General features: G+C 39.1%; 1 protein-coding gene across 2 annotated transcripts in view; it reads left to right on the forward strand.

The window, feature by feature from the left end:
• Window positions 1-3,670: 3,670 nt before the first annotated feature.
• SRGAP1 (SLIT-ROBO Rho GTPase activating protein 1) overlaps window positions 3,671-20,269 on the forward strand; it is a 251,609-nt gene continuing 235,010 nt past the window's right edge. For both annotated transcript variants that reach the window (XM_054580037.1, XM_054580038.1), the window contains exon 1: window positions 3,671-3,891. In XM_054580037.1, the coding sequence (XP_054436012.1) occupies window positions 3,825-3,891 (67 nt within the window). In that variant the 5' untranslated portion in view covers window positions 3,671-3,824. The remainder of the gene's footprint in view (window positions 3,892-20,269) is intronic.

The raw sequence follows: 20,269 nt of genomic DNA on the forward strand, positions 1-20,269 counted from the left end.
TCTACTTTGATCATGAAATTCTTAGATGCTGAAACCATAGCTTAAAAAATTGTGTGAATTTGACATTGAATCTTTAATGTGTTTGTATTTAACTTTTTAAAAATCCTCACCTAAGGGTATGTTTTTATTGTTTTTAGAGAGAAGCGGGGGGAGAGGGAGAGAAATATCAATATAAGAGAGCAACATTAATCAGCTGACTCCTACACACACCATGACCGGGAATCGAACCTGCAACCTAGGTACGTGCCCTGATGAGGAATTGAACCTGCAACCTGTTGGTGTACAGGATGACGCTCCAAACAACTGAGCCACTCAGTCAGAGCTATTTGTATTTAACTTTTAAACAATGATTTAAATTACCACTGGGCCAAAGTGAAACTGTAGTATGATGTAGTTTATTTTGTGACTGCAAAGATCCCTACCTGCTCCAGGGTATATGGTCAGAGGGTATAGTAATTTCTACTTCTGGAAATTTGAGGTGGTCCTGAAAGAAAAATACTAGCCACTGTCAGGCCCTCCAAATTTCTCAGAACACGTCCCTTGAAGAGCGGTAGTGTGGCAGGGGTGGTAAACTCTAGGCGGCCAAGTGCACAGCCACCCCAGTTTTATAGCTAAGAAAACAGTTACCACAAGGTGGAGCAAAGTCACAGAATTAGAATCATTGTTACCTATCTCCCAAACCTGGGCCACCCCTGGCTCTCTGAATTTTAAGTCAAAGGCATTTTCCATATCTACCTTTGTAAGGCAAAGCAGACTCTTAAATATGGGAAAGATAAGGAAAACCTGAAAAAGAAAACTATGAAAAGAACAATCAGACTGTTAATCAGACTGAACGGCTGGATCAGAAGAGCTTCACGAAGGGAAAACTATGAATCATTCAAACACATTTCACTATAGGTGAACCTGTTTCACATGTTTAAAAAGACCGTAAGTTCATAGGAGGCAGAATGGAAAATTAGGAAAACTGACTTTGGAGGCAAGCTGATACAGACTAGAATTCTGGCCTACGCAAGCCTTTATACATTTACCGAACTTTCCAGATTCTCCTCTGCAAAATCAGGACAATGCTGTCCACCTTGTAGGGTTCTTGTAAGAATGTATGCAAAATGTTTTCCTCAGCAACAATAAAACAGTGGGTACTGATACTGAGACATTAACATTCAAAAAAATTTATTGACTCTTAAAGGATACCATTATGAAATCAAATATAATTAAGATACTGTTCCTAAATTTTAAATATTAACTTTCTTTCAAAGAAGATTAAAACTGAGATAATAAGTTGCACTTCTCAGGTGCAAATATAAATTCCAGTAGCACCATGGATGGATGATATGAATCACATATAGATTTGGCTACAATAATCACTAAAGCACAATGCTTGCCTCTGATCTCTCTCTCCCTATGCTCAACCCATTTTTTCCACACTGCCAACAGTTATCTGTGTGATTATGACACTTCTGCACTTAAAAGGCTCCCTGCTGTCCGCAGAACCAGGCCCAAGAGCTCAGCACAGAATGCCTGACCTTCCTTCCCAGCCTCTTCTTTAGACATTCTGGTTCTTCACCCTACACTCTTACACAAGAAATTAGGGCATTCAATGTTCCATAGCAAATCTCCTGTGTGGCAAAATGGAAAAAAAAAACTTTAATTAAAATTTTAATTTTTTTCTTATATTCTATTTGGTTGTTATAAAGAAAGAGATTTGCTTTAAAAAAAATCTTTGAAGCTGTACAATTAAAAACAACGTGCACACACTATCAGTTGAAACATGCATTTTTATTACTATTTTTCACCTATCAGAGATCTGGTATTTTAGTGGAGGACATCTAGTAACTCCATTTGCAATTGCCCCGAGTATGATCCCCCCCCTTTACCCGTGAAATGCAACCCGTAACTCTTTGGGATGGCGAATTACTCACTATTCATCCATTAAATCCAGTTCAAATACCACTACTCTAGAAAGCCTTTCTCCCCAAATCTCTTATTCTGTCCCTTTTTCCTTTCTCAGGGCTCCCAAAGCTGGGAGTATTCCTCTCTCTCTCTTACGGCGTTATTGTGCTGCCTATAATTATTTATTTATTCATTACAATAGACTGTAATGATGCTTTAGGGCTGGGTCCTAATCACTGAATCCCTAGCTCTTAGCGTGGTGTTTGGCCCACAGGAAGAACTTGAAAGTTTATCTCTGGATACATGAATGAATGATCAAAACCTAATTCCCTACTCTCTTCAGATCTTGCAGGGAAAACATTTTCATACTGGGCACACCTTTGGACACACCACTTTGACAAACGAGGCCTGTAATATTTGTGAGGGGCTTGAAAGGAGTCAGGAAAAGTCACAAGCGGTAAATGTGTCCTGTCAAAAAACTAGTGACCTCCTAGGTGTGACCTATTCCCACACCCCGTCTTTCCCACCATCCTAGCCACCCGAGCTACTTCTAGGAGGAGGATATTGTGTTCGAGGTAGGTATTTTCTCCGTTTCGATTGAGGAGCTTCGCTATCCTTTGATTTTTAAGAGCCACATCGTTCACCAGTCTCCAGTTTTCTTACGAGGGTCCAGCATCTCGGAGTCACATCCCTTTCTGTCATGGAGACATTCAACTCCGCAATTCTGCAATGGAGCCTGAAAAGAGCCTCCTTCAAATCTACCACCCTCGGCCAAAAAGAATCCCCCTGGTTGCGACGGGGTTTTCCAGCTGCTGGGGCTGCGGTCCCGGCCCGCACGGAGCACAGCGGAGGCAGCGCGGGGGACGGGGCGGGGCTGCGCTTGGCCACAGGAGGCATCCATCTTCCCGAGCCGACCACGCGTTTCCTCGCCCGGCGGGGCGGGGACGGAGAACGGCTAGGGTGACCGCGCTGTCCCCTCCCGCGAGCCTCGCCCCACCTCTCGGAGTCCCGCGCGGTCTGCCTGGCCGCCACCACGGCAGCTTTCTCGCTGGGCGCCAGGAGCTGCGGGCCGTGGTCGCGCCGGCAACTTGGCGGCCACTGGGGGCGCGGCTCCTCCCGGTGCGAGTGTCACCGGCGGCCTCCTGGGGGCAGCAGCGGAAAGGGAGACAAGGAGAAGGAGGTAGCTTCGGCTCCACTTGGCCAGAGGCAGAGGCCCCTAGCTGAGCGGGCTCTGGAGACCTAAACTCCGGCGGGGCTGCTCCCAGGACGCGTTCGAACGGCGCTGCAACCGCCCTCCTGGCTTCGACTGGACTCGTTTTAGGACTGCGGCTTCTTCTGACCCCCCGGGAGGCAGCAACAGCCTTTGCCGACGGAAGAGCTCCGGGCGCGGCAGCAGCATCCCCAGCCCCGGCGGGACCACTGAGCGCCCGAGCCGGCGTCTGGAGCTGGCAGGGAGGAGGGTCGCTGCGCCCGCGGTGGGAGCGTTCTCCGGCGCCCGCCCCCTCCCGCTGGCCCTGCCCCGAGCGCACTGTGCGGGTTTGTAACAATGGTGCGGAGCGCCGGCGCGAACACCGCGTCCGCCCAGCGGTCGTAGAGGAAGTGGCCCGGCTCCGGGTGGGGTAAGCAGGGAAACGCCCCCCGCTACTCGCTCGCTGGAGTTTGCCTGAGCGTCGGGCCTCTCTGGCTCCGAGCCCCGGGCTCCCCTCCCGATCGCCGTCGGCAGTTCGATACGGGGAGTATGGTGCCAGCGCCCGGGTTAATCTAGTACTCGGCTCGCTCCCTTTTTCCTCCTCTTCGTCCTTCTTTACCGCCTGTCGGTGCTGCCTGTGGGTTCCCGGCGTGTGAGAGTACAACTCTCCGCCTGTGCAAGGAGACTGGTTTGTGACCACCTAACCGAACTTGCCCATTGAAAGCAAGCCCAGAACAGCTGGATAATGTCCACTCCGAGCAGATTCAAAAAGGACAAAGAGATCATAGCCGAATATGAAAGTCAAGTCAAAGGTAAGGATGGGAGCGGCCGCCTTGCTCCTTTTGTGTGCTTTCTTGTCATTGTGCTCTCGGGGAGTTGCATTTATAACTTGGGGTCTGCGTTGGAGAAAGGTTGCGAGGGACAGTTCAAGCCCCTGGCTGAGCCACCCGGGGCTTCGTACGAGCCAATCCCAGTCCTAATCCTAGTCCCGTCAAACCCGTAGGGAGTTGGAAACCCGGTGGCTTTCCCTGGCTGCCAGCGCGCACCTCCGAAAGGGAGAGAACTGGCTTTAACTTCACCACCACCTTCAGCTGGGCAAGTTACACGGGCTGCAGGCAGCTCATGTAGATCTTCCCAGTTATCATCATCATCATCATCATCCTTATTATTTTTTTAAAAAGATACCATTGCACAACATAATTTTTTTTAAGGAGTCATTTTTCTGAAGACTGGACACCAAGTGGTCTAGAGCTTCATTGAGTGCAGGCAATTTTGACATTTCCACTGTTCACTCTTAATTTATTAGGGCGAGGCCCCCTTTTATAAAACAACTCGCTGGAAGCCTGGCAGTTAAACCAACCGGGGACTGGTGGAATCTGACTCCTCCTTTATAAAGGACCAGAATTCACTGCCATCTTTCACACTCACACCGGAATATTGCTTTATCATTTGCTGGAAGCCACTTGCATGTAAAATGAAGGTTTGAATATTTAAGTAGTAGTTTCCATCCATTTACATTGTCAAGTAATGAAGGGACCCAATTAAGGTTAATTAAACATTTTTGCTTAATGTGCTTTGTGGTTTGAAAAATATATTGTCTCTCTAGAACAAGTATTTTATGTGGCTGTTGAAGTGTTTCATAAACCTTTGTTTATTGGGTTTTTTTTTTTCTTTTGTGGTCTCTTTAAGGGTAGCTTTCTCCATTGAGACAATGGATGGAATGCTGAGGTCGCTACTGTTCTTTGGAATATTCAATGCAAAGTTCATTAAAATTGCTATGTAGACACCTGTGTTTGTATAGCTACAATCTTACGAAAGGGCTAGGCGTTCCTGTACTTGCCTGGTGTGTTCTTTTGTGTGGTCAAGTTGTGAAAATGCCTGGAGTCCTATGAGAGGACCTGGTGGGGGAACCCTCTGCCACCCGAGTGTGGATTTGGGCTAATTTATCAGGACACCAGGCACACTCAATTGCAAGCCCAAGGACTCATGTTTCCTTTATGCTGACCCCTACAATGGAGTTAAGCTAAACATGGCTCAGGAAGATTTTTATCTGCTTGTGATTAAGACAATTTATGTTTATAGGAACTGGTTCCATTGACATGGATGTTTTATTAACAGGAAGTAATTATTTCTTTAGAGACAGGTAAACTTTGTAGTGAGCATACCCTTTCTTTTCTTAATGAGCTCACCACAGCTTAAAACCTTTCTTTCTAAGGTAGAAGAACTCTTGTTCATAATCGCTATTCCTCTGTGCAGTTTTTCCACATGGCTCTTTTGTGGCAGTCTGGCTTTCCTGCTGCGTGAACTTCATAGTATTGGTTTAGTTATTTCAACTCTAAGGTCATTTGTTCATGATCAAGTTCTTATTTGAAAAATATTCTCATGATTAATTTCTTTCAGAGTATGAATTCTATAGTTATATGGTTACTTATATGCTTGAGAGTATAACCCTGAACATTAATTAAAATCAATCAAATGGGATGTATTCCAATATTTAGTATGTGTCTTGTCAAACCCAATACAAGGACAGATTATGAACATGGTGAAGATTTCGCGGGGGAACAAATTCTATCCCATAAAAAGTGATCTCTCTACTCCCTTCAACCCTCGTCACTTGTACATACCCTGGAGTCCTCAGGCTGCTTTTTGACTCTTTACTGCACTTGACCTGCCCTTCTCATGTGGGCCTGTGTCCAGACTTTAATTATCTCTCTTGCAATACTTACACATCTTGTGTCTAACCCAGATCATTATATACATATGCAAATACGGGAGTAGGGCAGTACAATGAAGTCAGATCATGTACACATTTAATGGCACAAATTCTCCTGTACTTGTAGGCAAAATCAAGAGGAGAGTGGGAGAGAAATGACAGTTAAATAGTGCATGAGGCCAGGTGTTTTACACAGTGAGAATAGGTTGCTTGGTAAGAATAGAATGAGACAGGACTCCGATTTTGTTTCATTTCTGAGTCCCTTTTTAAGGCTGAGTGTCTTACCCTGGCAGAGTGCGAGTCCTGTGTTTAAATTAAAGATAGGTGTTTTCGGAACAGCCAACTTTTAATTCTATCCAGCTATTTCATCTGATGAAAAACAAAAGAAATGCCTACTCTATTACTGAAGGAAACCTGGCTTGTTGGCTTCATTAGAAGAAGATATAGGTCTGTTCCCAATGAATAAATCCATAAGTATTGGACTCTCTGGGTGATTTATGAGTATGGGTGATTTCAAGAGTTATTTTTGATTATGTGTGATTTTTTTTTACCTTCTGACTTAGAACCTAGTACTCCGAAGTATTGTTTTTTCTTATTCTTTCCCGTTTCCCGTTTACATTTATTTCCCGAAATAAATGTAAACCAGTTACATTTATTTCACAATTTCTGAGATAATGTTTTGATCTAAAGGAATGACTCCAGACACAGGATTTTGTCTCTGTGGCTGCCTGCACATGTTTTGGGAACAGACTTCATGGAGCTTTTCTCAACTGTTAAAAGAACCATCCTAGGTGATAATGTGTAATTTTATGTGAGATTATAAATGTATCCAGTTAGATATATTACATTGGACAAGCTACTTAGCTCCTCTCTGGGTTTTGGTTTTCTTCCCTGTAAGATAAGGAGTTTGGATTCTCTCAATCTTAAGGGTCTTTGAGTCTAATCAAAGATGTCATGTGAGTCGTAGTAATCACATAGTAAAATTTTCAAACAATTTTGCATTTTCAGCTGCCACGTGTAGGGGAGAATCATCTTTGCTTTTACTTTTTTCATAATGAATTCTCAAACATTGTATTATTTTTGTACCCAGGGAATTAAAATGTGATGCAACAGAGAATTCAAAAAAATAATAACCCCAGACGGGTCGCTTAGCTGGTTGGAGCATCGTCCCATGCACTGAAATGTTGTTGGTTTGATCCCGGGTCAGGAAACATATCTAGGTTGCAGGTTCGATCCTTGGTCAGGGCACATACGAGATGAGGTGGGGGGTTGTGCAGCCCGTTGATGTTTCTTACTCTCTCTAAAATCAATAAATATATCCTCAGGTAAGGATTAAAAATAATAATAAATCATATTCTGTAAAGTATAGCAGAATTGTAAGAGGAGGGAGAATTGAGGATTATATATGTAGTCAAAGAATATATAGGTTTAGTCCTGACTGGAGTGGCTCAATTGGTTGGGCGTCATCCTAACAAAACAAAGGGTCCTTGGTTCAATTCCCAGTCAGGACACACCTGGGTTGTGGGTTCAGTTACCAGTCGGGGCATGTACAAGAGGTAACCTCTCTCACATGGATGTTTCTCTCTCTCTCTCTTTCTCCCTCTCTTCTCATTTCTCCAAAAATAAATCAATAAATCTTTTTTTTTTTTTAAACAATAGGTTTAAATCAGGGACAAAAGGACCACAAGCAGTAGTTTAAAAGGGGTGTGTTAGCAAGGAAGAAAAAGACTGAGCATTTTATGCTGTTGGTCAACTTCCCAAAGATTCAGGTCCAGAGGAATTAATGTCTCGTTTTTGCAGGCCCTTAAAAAGCAAGCTTGTCTGGAAAAGTGTAGGGAACACAAATTGATAATGCTACTTGTTTGTATCTCTGGCAAAAACAGTGGGAAGATTATTAACAAGTGGCTAACAGAAGATTTGAAGATGATCTGTGGGTTTTAGTGATCTATGTAATTTTTGAATTCTGCAGCAGAAATATTGTGGAGCACATGTAAAAAATACTAGTTCATGTATGGGAACCAAAAGTATCAAAAAAGATTTCATGAGGTAGAATGCATGGACAGGAAGTTGTGTTTGCTTTTAATAATGCATATTGTTAATTGCTATGAGTTGACAGCTATTATTTGCAGTATTTTCTTAGGAGTAATCTCATAGTCATCTACATGCCATTTGTACAGGAAGTGCCAAGAAAAGCTTTTGTTCTTTGACTACTCTGCTGCCTGAACTATGAACAGTGCATTTTGGTAGCAGATGGCACATGAGGAAACACAGGTTCAATTTGAACTGACCCCATGTCATGCAATAGGTTTTAATAGGGAAATTAAAAGTGCTATTGTCATTAACATGGAACCTATGTCTATATCTAATGTGGAATATAAAACAGCAACATCTTAAATTATGAATTAAAACCGTATAGCTGGGAGGGACTTTAAACACTTCCTGTCCAACTCGCTCATTTACAGGAGACATAATGACAGAGTTGCCCGGATAACTACTAAGGACTAGAACCCAGGATGTCTGCTTTTCAGTAGCAATGGCTTATTTTTAGAAACCTCACAAAGTAGAATAGAAATAGAACCCCATTTAGAGTTTATATTCATTGAAAGAGTCAGAGTTGGACCTAAGAGAGAATAGCAACTCTAATCTGTTAACAGGAAGAGTTCATTAAATTGATGAACTGTAACTAAGTTGTTTTTTTTAAACCAGGATCATTTTCAGAAACCATAGTGCCCATCCAGCAGCTTCACATTCTGGCCTTCAGATCAAGAAAAACAATGGCGAATATGTACAAATGCAACTTGCTTGGTATTTTGGTCAAGCTAATTGCAGCTATTGCAATAAACCTTCTTATGTTGCCCAGAAAATCTGATTAGTTAGATGGAGTCCAAAAAATATTAAGGAAGAGTTTTGGAAAAATTTTTGAGCAAAAACGCCTCCTGAAACACAGTGAGGGTGGGAATATACTAGGGATGGTGAGCCTCAGCTCTGACAATCAAGTTGGGTTTGCTTATTCCTGTGCTGTGTTGTCTAGTGTAGGAGCTACACACCCTCAACTCTGGTTCCAATTTGAGAGTTTACTTTGTGGATTGACCAGACAGACCGTTATTTCATTCATACTACCTATTTTCACTTCAAGTCAGGAAACTAAGAATTAGAATACAGAAATGGGAGCAAGCTGTATGTCTGATCACTTCATCTATTTTTCTTTTAGTAGTTTGAAGGCAGAAGCTGGGATTAGAGACAGTTACTTGAAGAGATTTTTTTTTGTTATTTGAAGGTATTTTTATTTGTCGGTCCTGAGTAATTTTCTTTTGACATTAGATAGATGTGCTCTCCTGTTGATATCTTGAGATGGGAAGAAATTGAATATAGCGTTTAAGGGCAGAAACTTTGGGGTCAGCCATTCAGCCGTGCCCCAATTTTTTCATTTGTGAAATGGGGTTAATATTAGTACTTGCCTCCGTGTCTTCCTGAGGCTTCAGTGAGGTTATTTGTAGAAAGCATTTATGACAGGCTTGGCATGTAATAAACAGGCAATAAAAATTAGTAATTGTTCTCTGTTTAACTTTGTGTGTCTTTACATCTCTGCTTCTTATTATATTCTGACTTAGATAAGCTCTTTGAAAAGATAAGCTCTTAGAAATTCAAATAGATAGTCTCCAATCTGTTACCTGAATAGATCACAAAGTAGCCAAATCTTGCACCATTGTTATAAATGCCATACCCCAGAGGCTGTTTACACTATCCTCATTTTTTTTCACTCTTTTTTTCTTCTTGTTCTGATTGGTTGTTTTTTTGCTTCCTTATGTTCCAAGTCATTGATTTGATTCTCTGCTTCATCAACTCTACTGTTGTTTCCCTGTAAATTGTTCTTTATTTTAATTAGTGTATCCTTTGTTTCTGACTAGATCTTTTTTTTTTTTTAAGATTTTATTTATTTATTTTTAGAGAGAGGGGAAAGGAGGGAGAGGGAGAGAGGGAGAGAAACATCAATGTGTGGCTGCCTTTTGTGGGCCCCCTATGGGGACTTGGCCCACAGCCCAGGCATGTGCCCTGACTGGGAATTGAACCAGCGACCCTTTTGTTTGCAGGTGGACACTCGATTCACTGAGGCATACTAGCCACGCCTGCATCTTTTTACTGCTGTTGAGATCTTCACTAAGTTTCTTGAGCATCCGTATAACCCGTGTTTTGAACTCTACATCTGATAGGTTGTTTATCTCTATTTTATTTAGTTCTTTTTGTGGAGTTTTAATTTATTCTTTCATTTGGGCCATATTACTTTGTCTCCTCATTTTGTTTGTTTACCTATGCCCTCACTATGTTTTATCTTAGTATAAGTAACAACCTAAAAGCCCATTTCCTGAGCCTGGGCTGTCATGTGTTTGCTTACAACTTTCGTTTTAAATTTTCTCTACCTTTAGTTCAGCAATGCTATATGGAAAATGAAAACTGAAGTCCAGTCAATGGATCTTAATTATCTGTGGTGAAAAGAATTCTTATTACATCAAAGTCACTGACTTAATTTCAGTCTTGAGAAAAATATTTATTTTTAAAATTAATGTAGAAATGAAATTTTCACTTGTAACTGTTTATTTGCTTCTGCTTCATTAGAAAGCTTTTTGATTTTTTTCAGCTGTATTGAGATATAATTGACATATAACAGCCCTTTGATATTAAAAATTATCTACGTATCTCCTGGTACAAGGCTTTGTTAAACATTTATTGAATGAATAGAATACTAGTTTTGGATTATTATTTCTTCATAGTGTTAATCAGTAAAGATTTGAGGCTGTAAAACAAAGAAAAAGTTTATTTCGGGTCTTAAAGGATTTGAATCCAAGAGACACACTCAGGTAGCAACTGAAATGCTCTCTGCAGAGAGCAAGGAAAGGCAGGGTTTGTAAGGCAAAAACCACAAAATGAAATTCATTCATACAAATGAAGCATGGCTGAATAGGTTAACAGGAATTGGTTTGTTCCAATATGCAAACTAGGGAGGTGGAAACTACAAAAAGGAAGTAAAGTCACAATATGTTTAGGTAGAATTTGTTTTCCTAGGATGTTTATGGCTCCAGGATGCTCATGGCTGGGCCTTGCGCTGAGCTTAGCAACAGGTATAACAGCCTAACAGCAGCTCTGAGAACTGAGGCATAATTTGCGCCTGGGGCCCACTTCCCTAACAGACTCTTTTTAAGTGACTCTCTTAGCAATGCCTATTCCATTTTATTTTTTAAGTTATCAATAGTATAAATTAACGTGATGATCATTCAGAATTATCTAGGGTGCCCAATGAAGTATTACCACAAAATTAAATTAATTAAAATTGTACGTAACTTCTTTAGAAAGTCACAAAGCTGGACACCGTCTACATGTCCGACAGTGGGGAATAGTTAACTAAATTCCACTGAGGAATGGTTAACTAACTTGTGTACAGGGAATGTTATGCAGTCATTAACAGTGGTTTTTGAAGAACATTTTATGGAATGGAGAAATATCTTATAATAATTACTTTTCTAAAAAAAGAAACCAGGGTTATAACAAGCCAAGTGAATACATAGTGGTGCCATGTGTATTCCTGCCACATCTGGTGGTGTGATTTCCACAGCCGGAGAAAGCCTAGTCAGACCTCAGTCTTATATTCATTTGACAAGTAAAAGAAAATGTCACTTCCCCAAGTCAGATGTTCTATGAAGCCAAAAGTTTACAATAATCATAACAGCATCCACGAGTTATTGAATATTAATGGTGCACAAGTCACTGTTGTGGCTCCTTTGCTTGGGTGGACAGAGTTTACTATGTACATTCCAAGCTATAATGCATGGCAGGAGGAATTTTCCGTTGTTTCACCCATTAAGCATATGTTGTACTTCCTGTATTTTTGGACCAGGGTGCACCTGCCCCTTGAGAGGTTTCCTGGTTTAATGCAGGAATCTCACTTTGAGTTCCATCTTCCCTCATAATGGAGTGGGGCAAAGTAAATCCAAGGAAAACTTAGTCTTTGGATCAGATCTCTGATAACTGAATTTGTCCACAGGACAGTATCATATTTCTTGTTTGCTTACAACTCAGAGATATACTTTGGTTTTTCCTTGCTTTGAGTTCTGCCAACATGGGCGGGGGTGGGTGGGTGTGTGTGTGTGTGTGTGTGTGTGTGTGTGTGTGTGTGTGTGTGTGTTAATATTTTGCTTTTGACATAAGTTTTTAATTCACCTAAAGTTTGTTTTTCATATTGTGAAATAAGAATATATTCTTCATGTGGATGACTAAATTGTTTTAGTTCCATTTGCTAACTAGTCCCTTCTTTTAAAAAGTAGTCTACATATGTCCTGATCAAATTTTCATATATGTGTGCATTTATCTCTGGATGCTGTATTGTGTTTCACTGGTTAATTTATAGGTTCTTGCACCAGCACTACACCAGCTTAATTACCATAGCTTTATAATGTCTTTATACTTGGTAGGCCAGATCCTCTTTATTTTCTTTCCAACGTTTCTTGGTCTTCTTGGTACTTTCTTTTCCAAATACATTTTAAAATGAGCTTTTTCTTTCATGAAAAACCCATTGGCATTTTGATCGACACTGCATGAAATTATAAATCAAAGAGAATTGGCATCTATATGATATTATTGTACCCATGAATATTTCTCCATTTATTTAGTTGCTTTTAAAATATCTTACTGTAAAGTTTTATATTTCTAATATTTTTGTTAGATTTATTTAATGACATATTACAATTTTTATTACTAATGCTCATGAGATCTCTTTAGAAAAAAAGATTTTAAAAATGTATTTACTTTTAGAAAGAGGGGAAGGGAGAGAGAAAGAGAGAGAAACATTGATCAGTTGCCTCTCATACACCTGCAATGAGGGCCTGGCCTGCAACCCAGGCATGTGCTCTGACCAGGAATCGAACCAGTGATCTCTTGGTTTGCAGGATGATACCTGCCCCACTTAGCCACACCAGTCAAGGCCATAAGACCTCTTGTTTCTTAATTGTTTCTGGTATACAGAAATGCAGTTTATTTTTGCACTAGTCATATATCCAGCCATTTTGCTATTATTATTTCTAATAATTTTTTAAAATTTTGTAAAACTTCTTTGCAAATAAAGACAATCTTATTTACTCCTTCCAAACTTTATGGCTTTAATTTATTTTTCCTGAATTTTGCCCTGCGTAGAATTTTGAGTGCAAAGTTAATAAAAGTGGTGACATTGGCTTTTTTTTTTTGTCTTCTAGATTTAAAAGGAATGCTTTTAGGCTCCTCTTCCCTTGAAAAGATGATGATTGTTTTTGGTTTATTATAGATGCTCTCCATCAGGTTAAGTAACATCTCTTGTATTTCACAGAATTTTCTTCTCTTTTAATCTGTTAATGTAATATTTCTAGTTTTCTAATATTAAACTATCTTTGCATTCCAGATTTAAACCCCTTTTCATCATTGTATCTATATTTGTGTGTATATATATATTTGTATATATACACAAATTGTGTATATATATATTCATTGTGTATATATATATGTTCATATATATATAGTTGGATTTAGTTTGCCAATATTTAGAGGATTTATTTTTGTCTCTAAATTGGATGAAATAGGCCTAAGGTTTTTCCTTTCTGATTGTGTATTTGGATTCATATCTAAATTATACATGAATATGTTGAAGAGTATTGCTTCTCTTTCTATTTTGTGAAAGAGTTTGAAATTTTGGAATATGCCTTTATTTGAAAATTTGGTAGTTTTATTTGGGTCTAGTTATTTTTTGTGTGAAGAACTTTTTAACTACTAATCAGATGTTAGTTATTTTCTTCATTAGTTATAGGATTATTCTTTCTATTTCTTCTTCTTTGGAAAGTTATGTTTTCCAGAAGTTTATCTATTTTGTATGTTTTCAGGTATATTGACATAATACTGATTATCATATTCTCTTATTTTTTTTTTAAAGTAGCTTATTATTGAATTTAAAATATTATTTTGAAATATTTATTCCTGTCTTTTCTCTTGATGAATATTAAAAGGGCTTAACTACTTTTTTGGCTTTTTCTTTTTGTTTTGATTTCTGTTATTTTTTTAAAGTATTCTTAAAATTTATTTTTAGAGAGAGGGCAAGGGAGGGAGAGAAACATTGATGTTCTAGTGAAACATCAGTGGATTGCCTCTCACCTGCCCTCAATTGGGGACCTGGCCTGCCTCCCAGCAAGTGCCCCATGTGGAATCAAACCAGAGACCTTTCAGCTTGCACAGGACACCCAACCTACTGAGCCACACCAGTCAGCACTTGATTTCTGCTCCTATCTTTACTACCACCTTCCTTCTTTTCTTTGGGTTTATTATTCTTTTTTTTAAGTTGGGTACATAATGCATTCACTTGTTTATTTATTTATCTACTATATGCACATGTTTCTTCTTTGACCAGTAAAGTATATGAATGTGTCTTTACATTTTCTAAAAAGTGAGGAAATTTAATTTATCTTTTAAAAAATATGTAATTACCTTATGATTTGAGAATAATAGTGTTTTAAATTATTTGGGGATTGTTTGCTATACTCTGGAGGAGTTCTTGCAAGGTTGGAATTATCTGACTCAAGCGTTTAGTAGAACTCATCTGTGATTTCACTAGGACTAGTGATTTCATCAGGACTAGTGATTTCATCAAGGAAAAAATCATCGTTGCTTCCAAATTTACATACTTTCTGATTAACTGACATAAAACTGTTTATAGTATTCTTACATCTTTTTCCTCTCTGCAGCATCTACAGTTATGCCTTTTCTCTGTTAAAACAATTGTGCGTCTTCACCCATTTCATTGACTGACCTTGAGCTTTTGCTTTCTTCATTTACTGTATTTTATATTTGGTCTCTATTTCATTAGTTCATTATCCCTATTATTTCCTTTCTTTAACTTTTTTGGTGAGCATTATTTTGCTGATTCCTTTTTTTAAAGTTCTTATTTATTTTCCAAGTTCTTATTTTTCTTCTTTTCTAATGTAAATATGTACGGTAATAAAATTTCCTCTAAATACTGCTGTACCTACATTCTACAAATTTGTATGTAGAATGCGTATGTGTACTGTTTTTATCTTTCAGTTTTGTGCATTTTCTAGTTTGCATTGTGATTTTTTTTCTGTGACTCACAATCTGTTCAAAATTATGTTTTAAATTTTACAGGAATACACAGTTATTTCAGTTATCTTTTACTTACTGATTTCTGACTTAATCCCATTATCATAGAATATGGTTTGATTATATTGATCTTTTGAACATTTTTTCTAAACAACATTTCTACTGGCCTGTCTCATCTCCTTTCCACTGCTTTATATATCTCCATAGCACTTTTTCACATTTGATCTCTTTTATACTGCCTTTGTTTTGTTTGGAGGCTTTTTTAATTCCTGACTTATGTGAAAGTGGGTGATGGATTAAAATGATATTTTAAAAAGTATTTTAGGTCTTGACTTGGTTAGAGCATCGCTTGGTCAGGGCATCGCCCCAGTAATACCACAGTTGAGGGTTCCATCCCTGGTCAGGGCACATTCAAGAATGAACCAATGGTGCATAAATAAGTGGAACAACAAAATCAAAGCTTCTCTCTTCTCTTTTTACTCTTCCCATCTTCTTCTCCCTCTAAAATCAAAAAGTAAAAGTTTTTAAAAAATAAAACGCAAACATTTTATCCAGTATTCTAGTTTCAATCATAAGTGTCATGTAGAATTACCTATATAAATTTACTATCCTGTAGGAAGTAGAGGTCTGATATTCAGTGGGGTTTTTTTTTTAACACATCATTACATTACACTTTTTAAAATTGAGATATAATTGACACATAACATTATGTTAGTTTCAGGTGTATAACATAAGGAGTCAATGCTTGTAAGTATTGCAAAATGATCACCACAATAAGCCTAGTTAACATCAGTCATCACACATAGCTACAATTTTTTTCTTGTGAGAACTTTTAACATCTACTCTCTTTGCAACTTTCATAGTTATATTTAATATATCCAATATTGAGTTCTGTTTTAGCAGAACCCTATAGCCTATATGAGTATAGTTCAAGTTACTATGGGAAAAATAGTGGTTTTTTTTAGTAAAGAGAATTATAGGGATCTGGTCCTTGCCATCCAGAAACAATGTTTATAATCCAAGATCCATACTTGGAGGAGGATACATATACAAGAAAGCAAATAATGTTATACTAAGAGTTTTAAGTTCTTTATATATAGGTATGTGTCTGCACATGGAAAAATCCAGGACATGTAGATTTTAAGGATGGAAATGTGTAGTGAGGACCAGTGAGGATCTCTCATCGACGTAAGAACATCCAAGCCTGTAGAGAATTGTTGTGGGTTTATTTGAGACAAACTGAGGTCGTATGCCAGGGAGCAAGATCTCAAATGGTCCAAAGAACAACAGTTTTGCAGTTTCTTTTATGTATTTGAAATTAAAGAGGGAATGTAAGGAAGAAAGTAAGGCAAGGACCAGTCTACAGGGTACAAGATTATGTGCTCTCTTGAGGGTTAATATCCCCTTGATGGATATTACTTCTGGTGTTTCAAAGGTGTGTTAACCTAGATGCCCAAGAACAATGGACAGGGGTTGGCTTAAAACATCTCACTAAAGAAGTTATAGGCCTGGGGCATGATAACCCACCATGAGCTGCCCATTTAGGAATTTATGATCAGATCACCCTGCAAGGTTGCTTTCCATACAACACCTCCCCCCACTTCACTTATTTTCCATCCACACTTTCCTGATTAATCTGAGATTCTGTTGGGAAATCTGGGGTCTTGCTGAACATTCAGGTCTGGTCTTTCGTTGTTGCAGCTTGCAGGTGACAACTCTCCTTTTGTTGTGGAGTTGCTCCTACCATTTTACCCCTTGGAGCTCTACTCCGAAGCCGCCTGCAGAGACCTATTAATAATCCAGGGCTCCTTGGAAGACGTAGCACCCTCCAGCCATCTTGGCATCACAGCGGAATAGCTGACCTGGCAGGACAGGAGCATTTACAAAGGTTCTAGCAGTTCTCAGAGTGCTTGATGTCCCAGTTTCTGGGCTGTCATTTCTAACACTCTCAGCTGGTCTATGGAAGACCTCTGGACTTTTGCCCTTTGCTTTTGTTATTCAGAAGGTGCGGCTTACAAAAGCAGTTCCCTCCCTCAGACCTCCAGCAATTAAGGTAGAACAATAGGTGTCAGTTTATCTTAAGTCAGACAATGTCCTCTTCTGGAGAAGTTCAAATTTTAGAGTGGCTGTGAAATTACTTTGGGTAAAAAATGGAATTAACCTCCAATCCTTATTTTCCAAGGAGAGGGAGTGGGAAGTCAGTCTGTCCATCTTGCTTTACATTCATAAATGTACATGGCGTATTTTGACACAGAAGTTCTCTTGTGATTTTTGTTTTTTTGGTGTGTTCATATTGAATGTCCACAACTGAGTACAATTCAGCCAAATTATAATTCATAAACTCCATGAAAAAGTCAGAACTCAGAGCCAGAAGTATGGTCATTGCTGTGGGACAGAGTGCTGCCTGGTCCCTGTCCTTAGAGAAGGGGGACATAAAAAGAGGTCGGTCAGAAGAACCCCACGAGGGGTCGTTGGCTCACTTAATTTGCCCTTGTTTCTTCGCTGTGCCCAGTTTTCACCTTTCTGTTCATCGTTGCAGACAATGGACCCTTCCCTTGCTAATAACATGGCACAGAAAACTGGTACGTTTTAAGAATTCAACAAGGAGGATTTGTAAGATTTTGTGTTCCTTAGAAAAGAGTTTTCTGATTACAATATCCCCTCATCCGTGGTTTGGCTTTTTCCGTGGTGTCTTTGTGGTCAGTCGTGGTTCGGAAATACTAAATAGAGTAACAGAAGTAAAGATTTCATACATTTTAAATCATCTGCTGCTCTGACTAGGTGATGAAGTTTTGCAGTGTCCAACCCCTTGAGCCCAGGACGTGAATCACGCCCCTGTCCAGCGCGTCCATGCTGGGTATGCTCCCTGCCCCTAGTCAGTCAGTAGCCACCTCGGGATCAGGTCCACTGTCACAGTATCGTAATGTTTGTGTTCAAGTAACTCTTAGTTAATAATGGCCCCAAGAGCATGACTATTGATGCTGGCAACTTGGATATGCCAAAGAGAAGCCATAAAGTGCTTCCTTTAAGGGAAAAGGTAGGTATGCACTGGAAAAATATAGTATATATAGAGTTTGGAACTATTCGAGGTTTCAGGCATCCACTGTGGATCTTGGAACCTGTGTCCTGAGGATAAAGGGGGCTACTATTATTTCAAAAAGAGAAAGAGTTAATGAATGCTTTTGCAAATGGCTGCTCCATTTTATTTGAACTTCTATTGCTATTGTATTAAAAATGTTTATGGGAACTCTCATATGTTTCACCAAAAGTCCATGTTTTAAAGATTTTCAGATACCTAATCTACAAATACATATCTCTTGTTTGAAGCTGAGAACTATACTTCCTACAGTTTGGTCAGAGCCATTGTCTTTTCTGTCAAGCATCTCATATTTCCTCTATTGGTCGTGGAATTAAATTATGAAATAATTTAATGCAATAATGTAATCAGGCCGCTGGGGTCTGAATCCTGGCCCAGCCAATCTCCAGCTATTTAACCACGGACAAATTACTACCTCTTATCCTGCCTAACTTTCCTTGCTTGTAAAATGGAGATAATAATAGTACTTAACTTCAGAGCATTGTTGAGACAGGTGGAATGTTGAACCAAAAAACTGTCTGGCACGCAAAAGTGCTCAAAAAATGTTAGTATATGAACTCTGGCTCTGGAAGCCAATAATAATAAGCTTAGGTTACAAAGGACTTAGTGGCCAAGAGGAGTCTAAGGAGACAGGAGGAGTAAGTGTAATGTGGCGTCCTGGCTGGGATCCAGAACGGGAAAAGAATGTTAGGTAAAAACGAAGGAAATCTGAATAAAGTGTGAGATTTAATTAATTTAAAAATACTTAGCAAGAGTAGGAAAATGAGACAGTTTCTGTTTTAAAAAATTTCCCTCATATAACTTTTATGATTATAAAAAGCTTGCTGGCTAAAAGACTGAATGTGTTAGGCAAAAATGGAAATTTTGAAATGGATGGGAATCTATCTTTCCAATGGCATCATTTCCATCTGCATTTATACGAATTGTATATTTATACCCTGACAAATGTGATCATTTGCAGAATAGGTAATAAAGACTTTATTTTTGTTCAACAATATCACCTATGCTAGGCTACTCAGAGTTGGTATTGCTCAGTAAACTTATTTATTACCGGGAGATCAGGTAAATCGTGGTACAGCTTCCTTTATCCTGGAAGTTTTGTTACAAAAGAATGTCAGCTAAACCAGTGTTTAGTGATGTGGTGATGTAGGTTCTGGAAGAAGCTCTGTATCTCATTGGGGATCTGCCACACACAATCCACTGATCTTCGTTTGAGTAGTACTGGTCTGCATCATTCCATAGAACTGTGTAAAGATCCACCTCATCCCTTTAATAGCTATTACTATTACTTGTTCTTTGTTGATTTAGAGACAAGACTGTCCTTCAAATGGAAAAGTGGTGACCTTCACCATTGGTCACCTGCGTACTTCAATCTTCATCAGTTTCAGTGGTTGGGCCTCCTTTAGGAAGGCAACATGCGTAGAGGTTAATATTTTAGATAAATCCGATTCAAATTATGATTCCTTTTGGAACCTTAATTTTCTGTTTTGAAAATGAGTATGATGATTGTATCTATTTTTAAGATTGTTGTGAGGATTAAATGAGATTAGATTATACCTTAGTTCCACTCTTGGCAAATAGGGCCCAATAAAAGGGAACTGCTGCTGCTGCTGCTCCTGCTCCTGCTCCTGTTTATTCTTATTCTTATTCTTATTTATATTCGCATTCGTATTTTTTACTACTGCTTGACACTGTTGTCTTAATTAGTGAGAAGTTTTGTTCTTAATTTAAAACTCAGTCATTTCCAGAGAGATTAAAGTTACTTAACAGACTTAAATCTTACAAAGCAAACACTAAAAATATGGATTTTAATGGTTCTTTAGAAAAGCAGTGGGAGACCCCTAGCCAATCACCAGAAGCTGTACTGGGCCCAATCTTAAAAAAAATTGTGTTGGTGGCTTCTTAGGACATTTAGCCTCAAAGAGACACTTTGTTACAATTCCTTGCATCATCATTGTTACAGAACCTTGAGAGCTAATGACTTCTATTTTCTCTGCGTGTATGATTACAGCTATAGATGCAGATTGCTCACCGTTAACTGCACTAGTTGTTCATTAAGGATTGCCAGCAATAAGTGATCGGCCAAACAAATGAAGAGACTTTGGTTATTTCAGCCACTGTCAAAGGTATAATCATCTCACTTGCTTCCAGATAGGATATGTCTGTGTGGTATGTGAAAGTGTGCATGTGTGTTTCTTTCCCCCCTTGGAACATGGCAGCACCCTTCCTAATGAACACCCAAGGCAGACACTTA

Source organism: Pteronotus mesoamericanus, unplaced genomic scaffold (genome assembly GCF_021234165.1).
Source record: "Pteronotus mesoamericanus isolate MK-2021 breed Mesoamerican mustached bat unplaced genomic scaffold, CSHL_Meso_final contig_56, whole genome shotgun sequence".
In the NCBI taxonomy this organism is placed as follows: domain Eukaryota; kingdom Metazoa; phylum Chordata; class Mammalia; order Chiroptera; family Mormoopidae; genus Pteronotus; species Pteronotus mesoamericanus.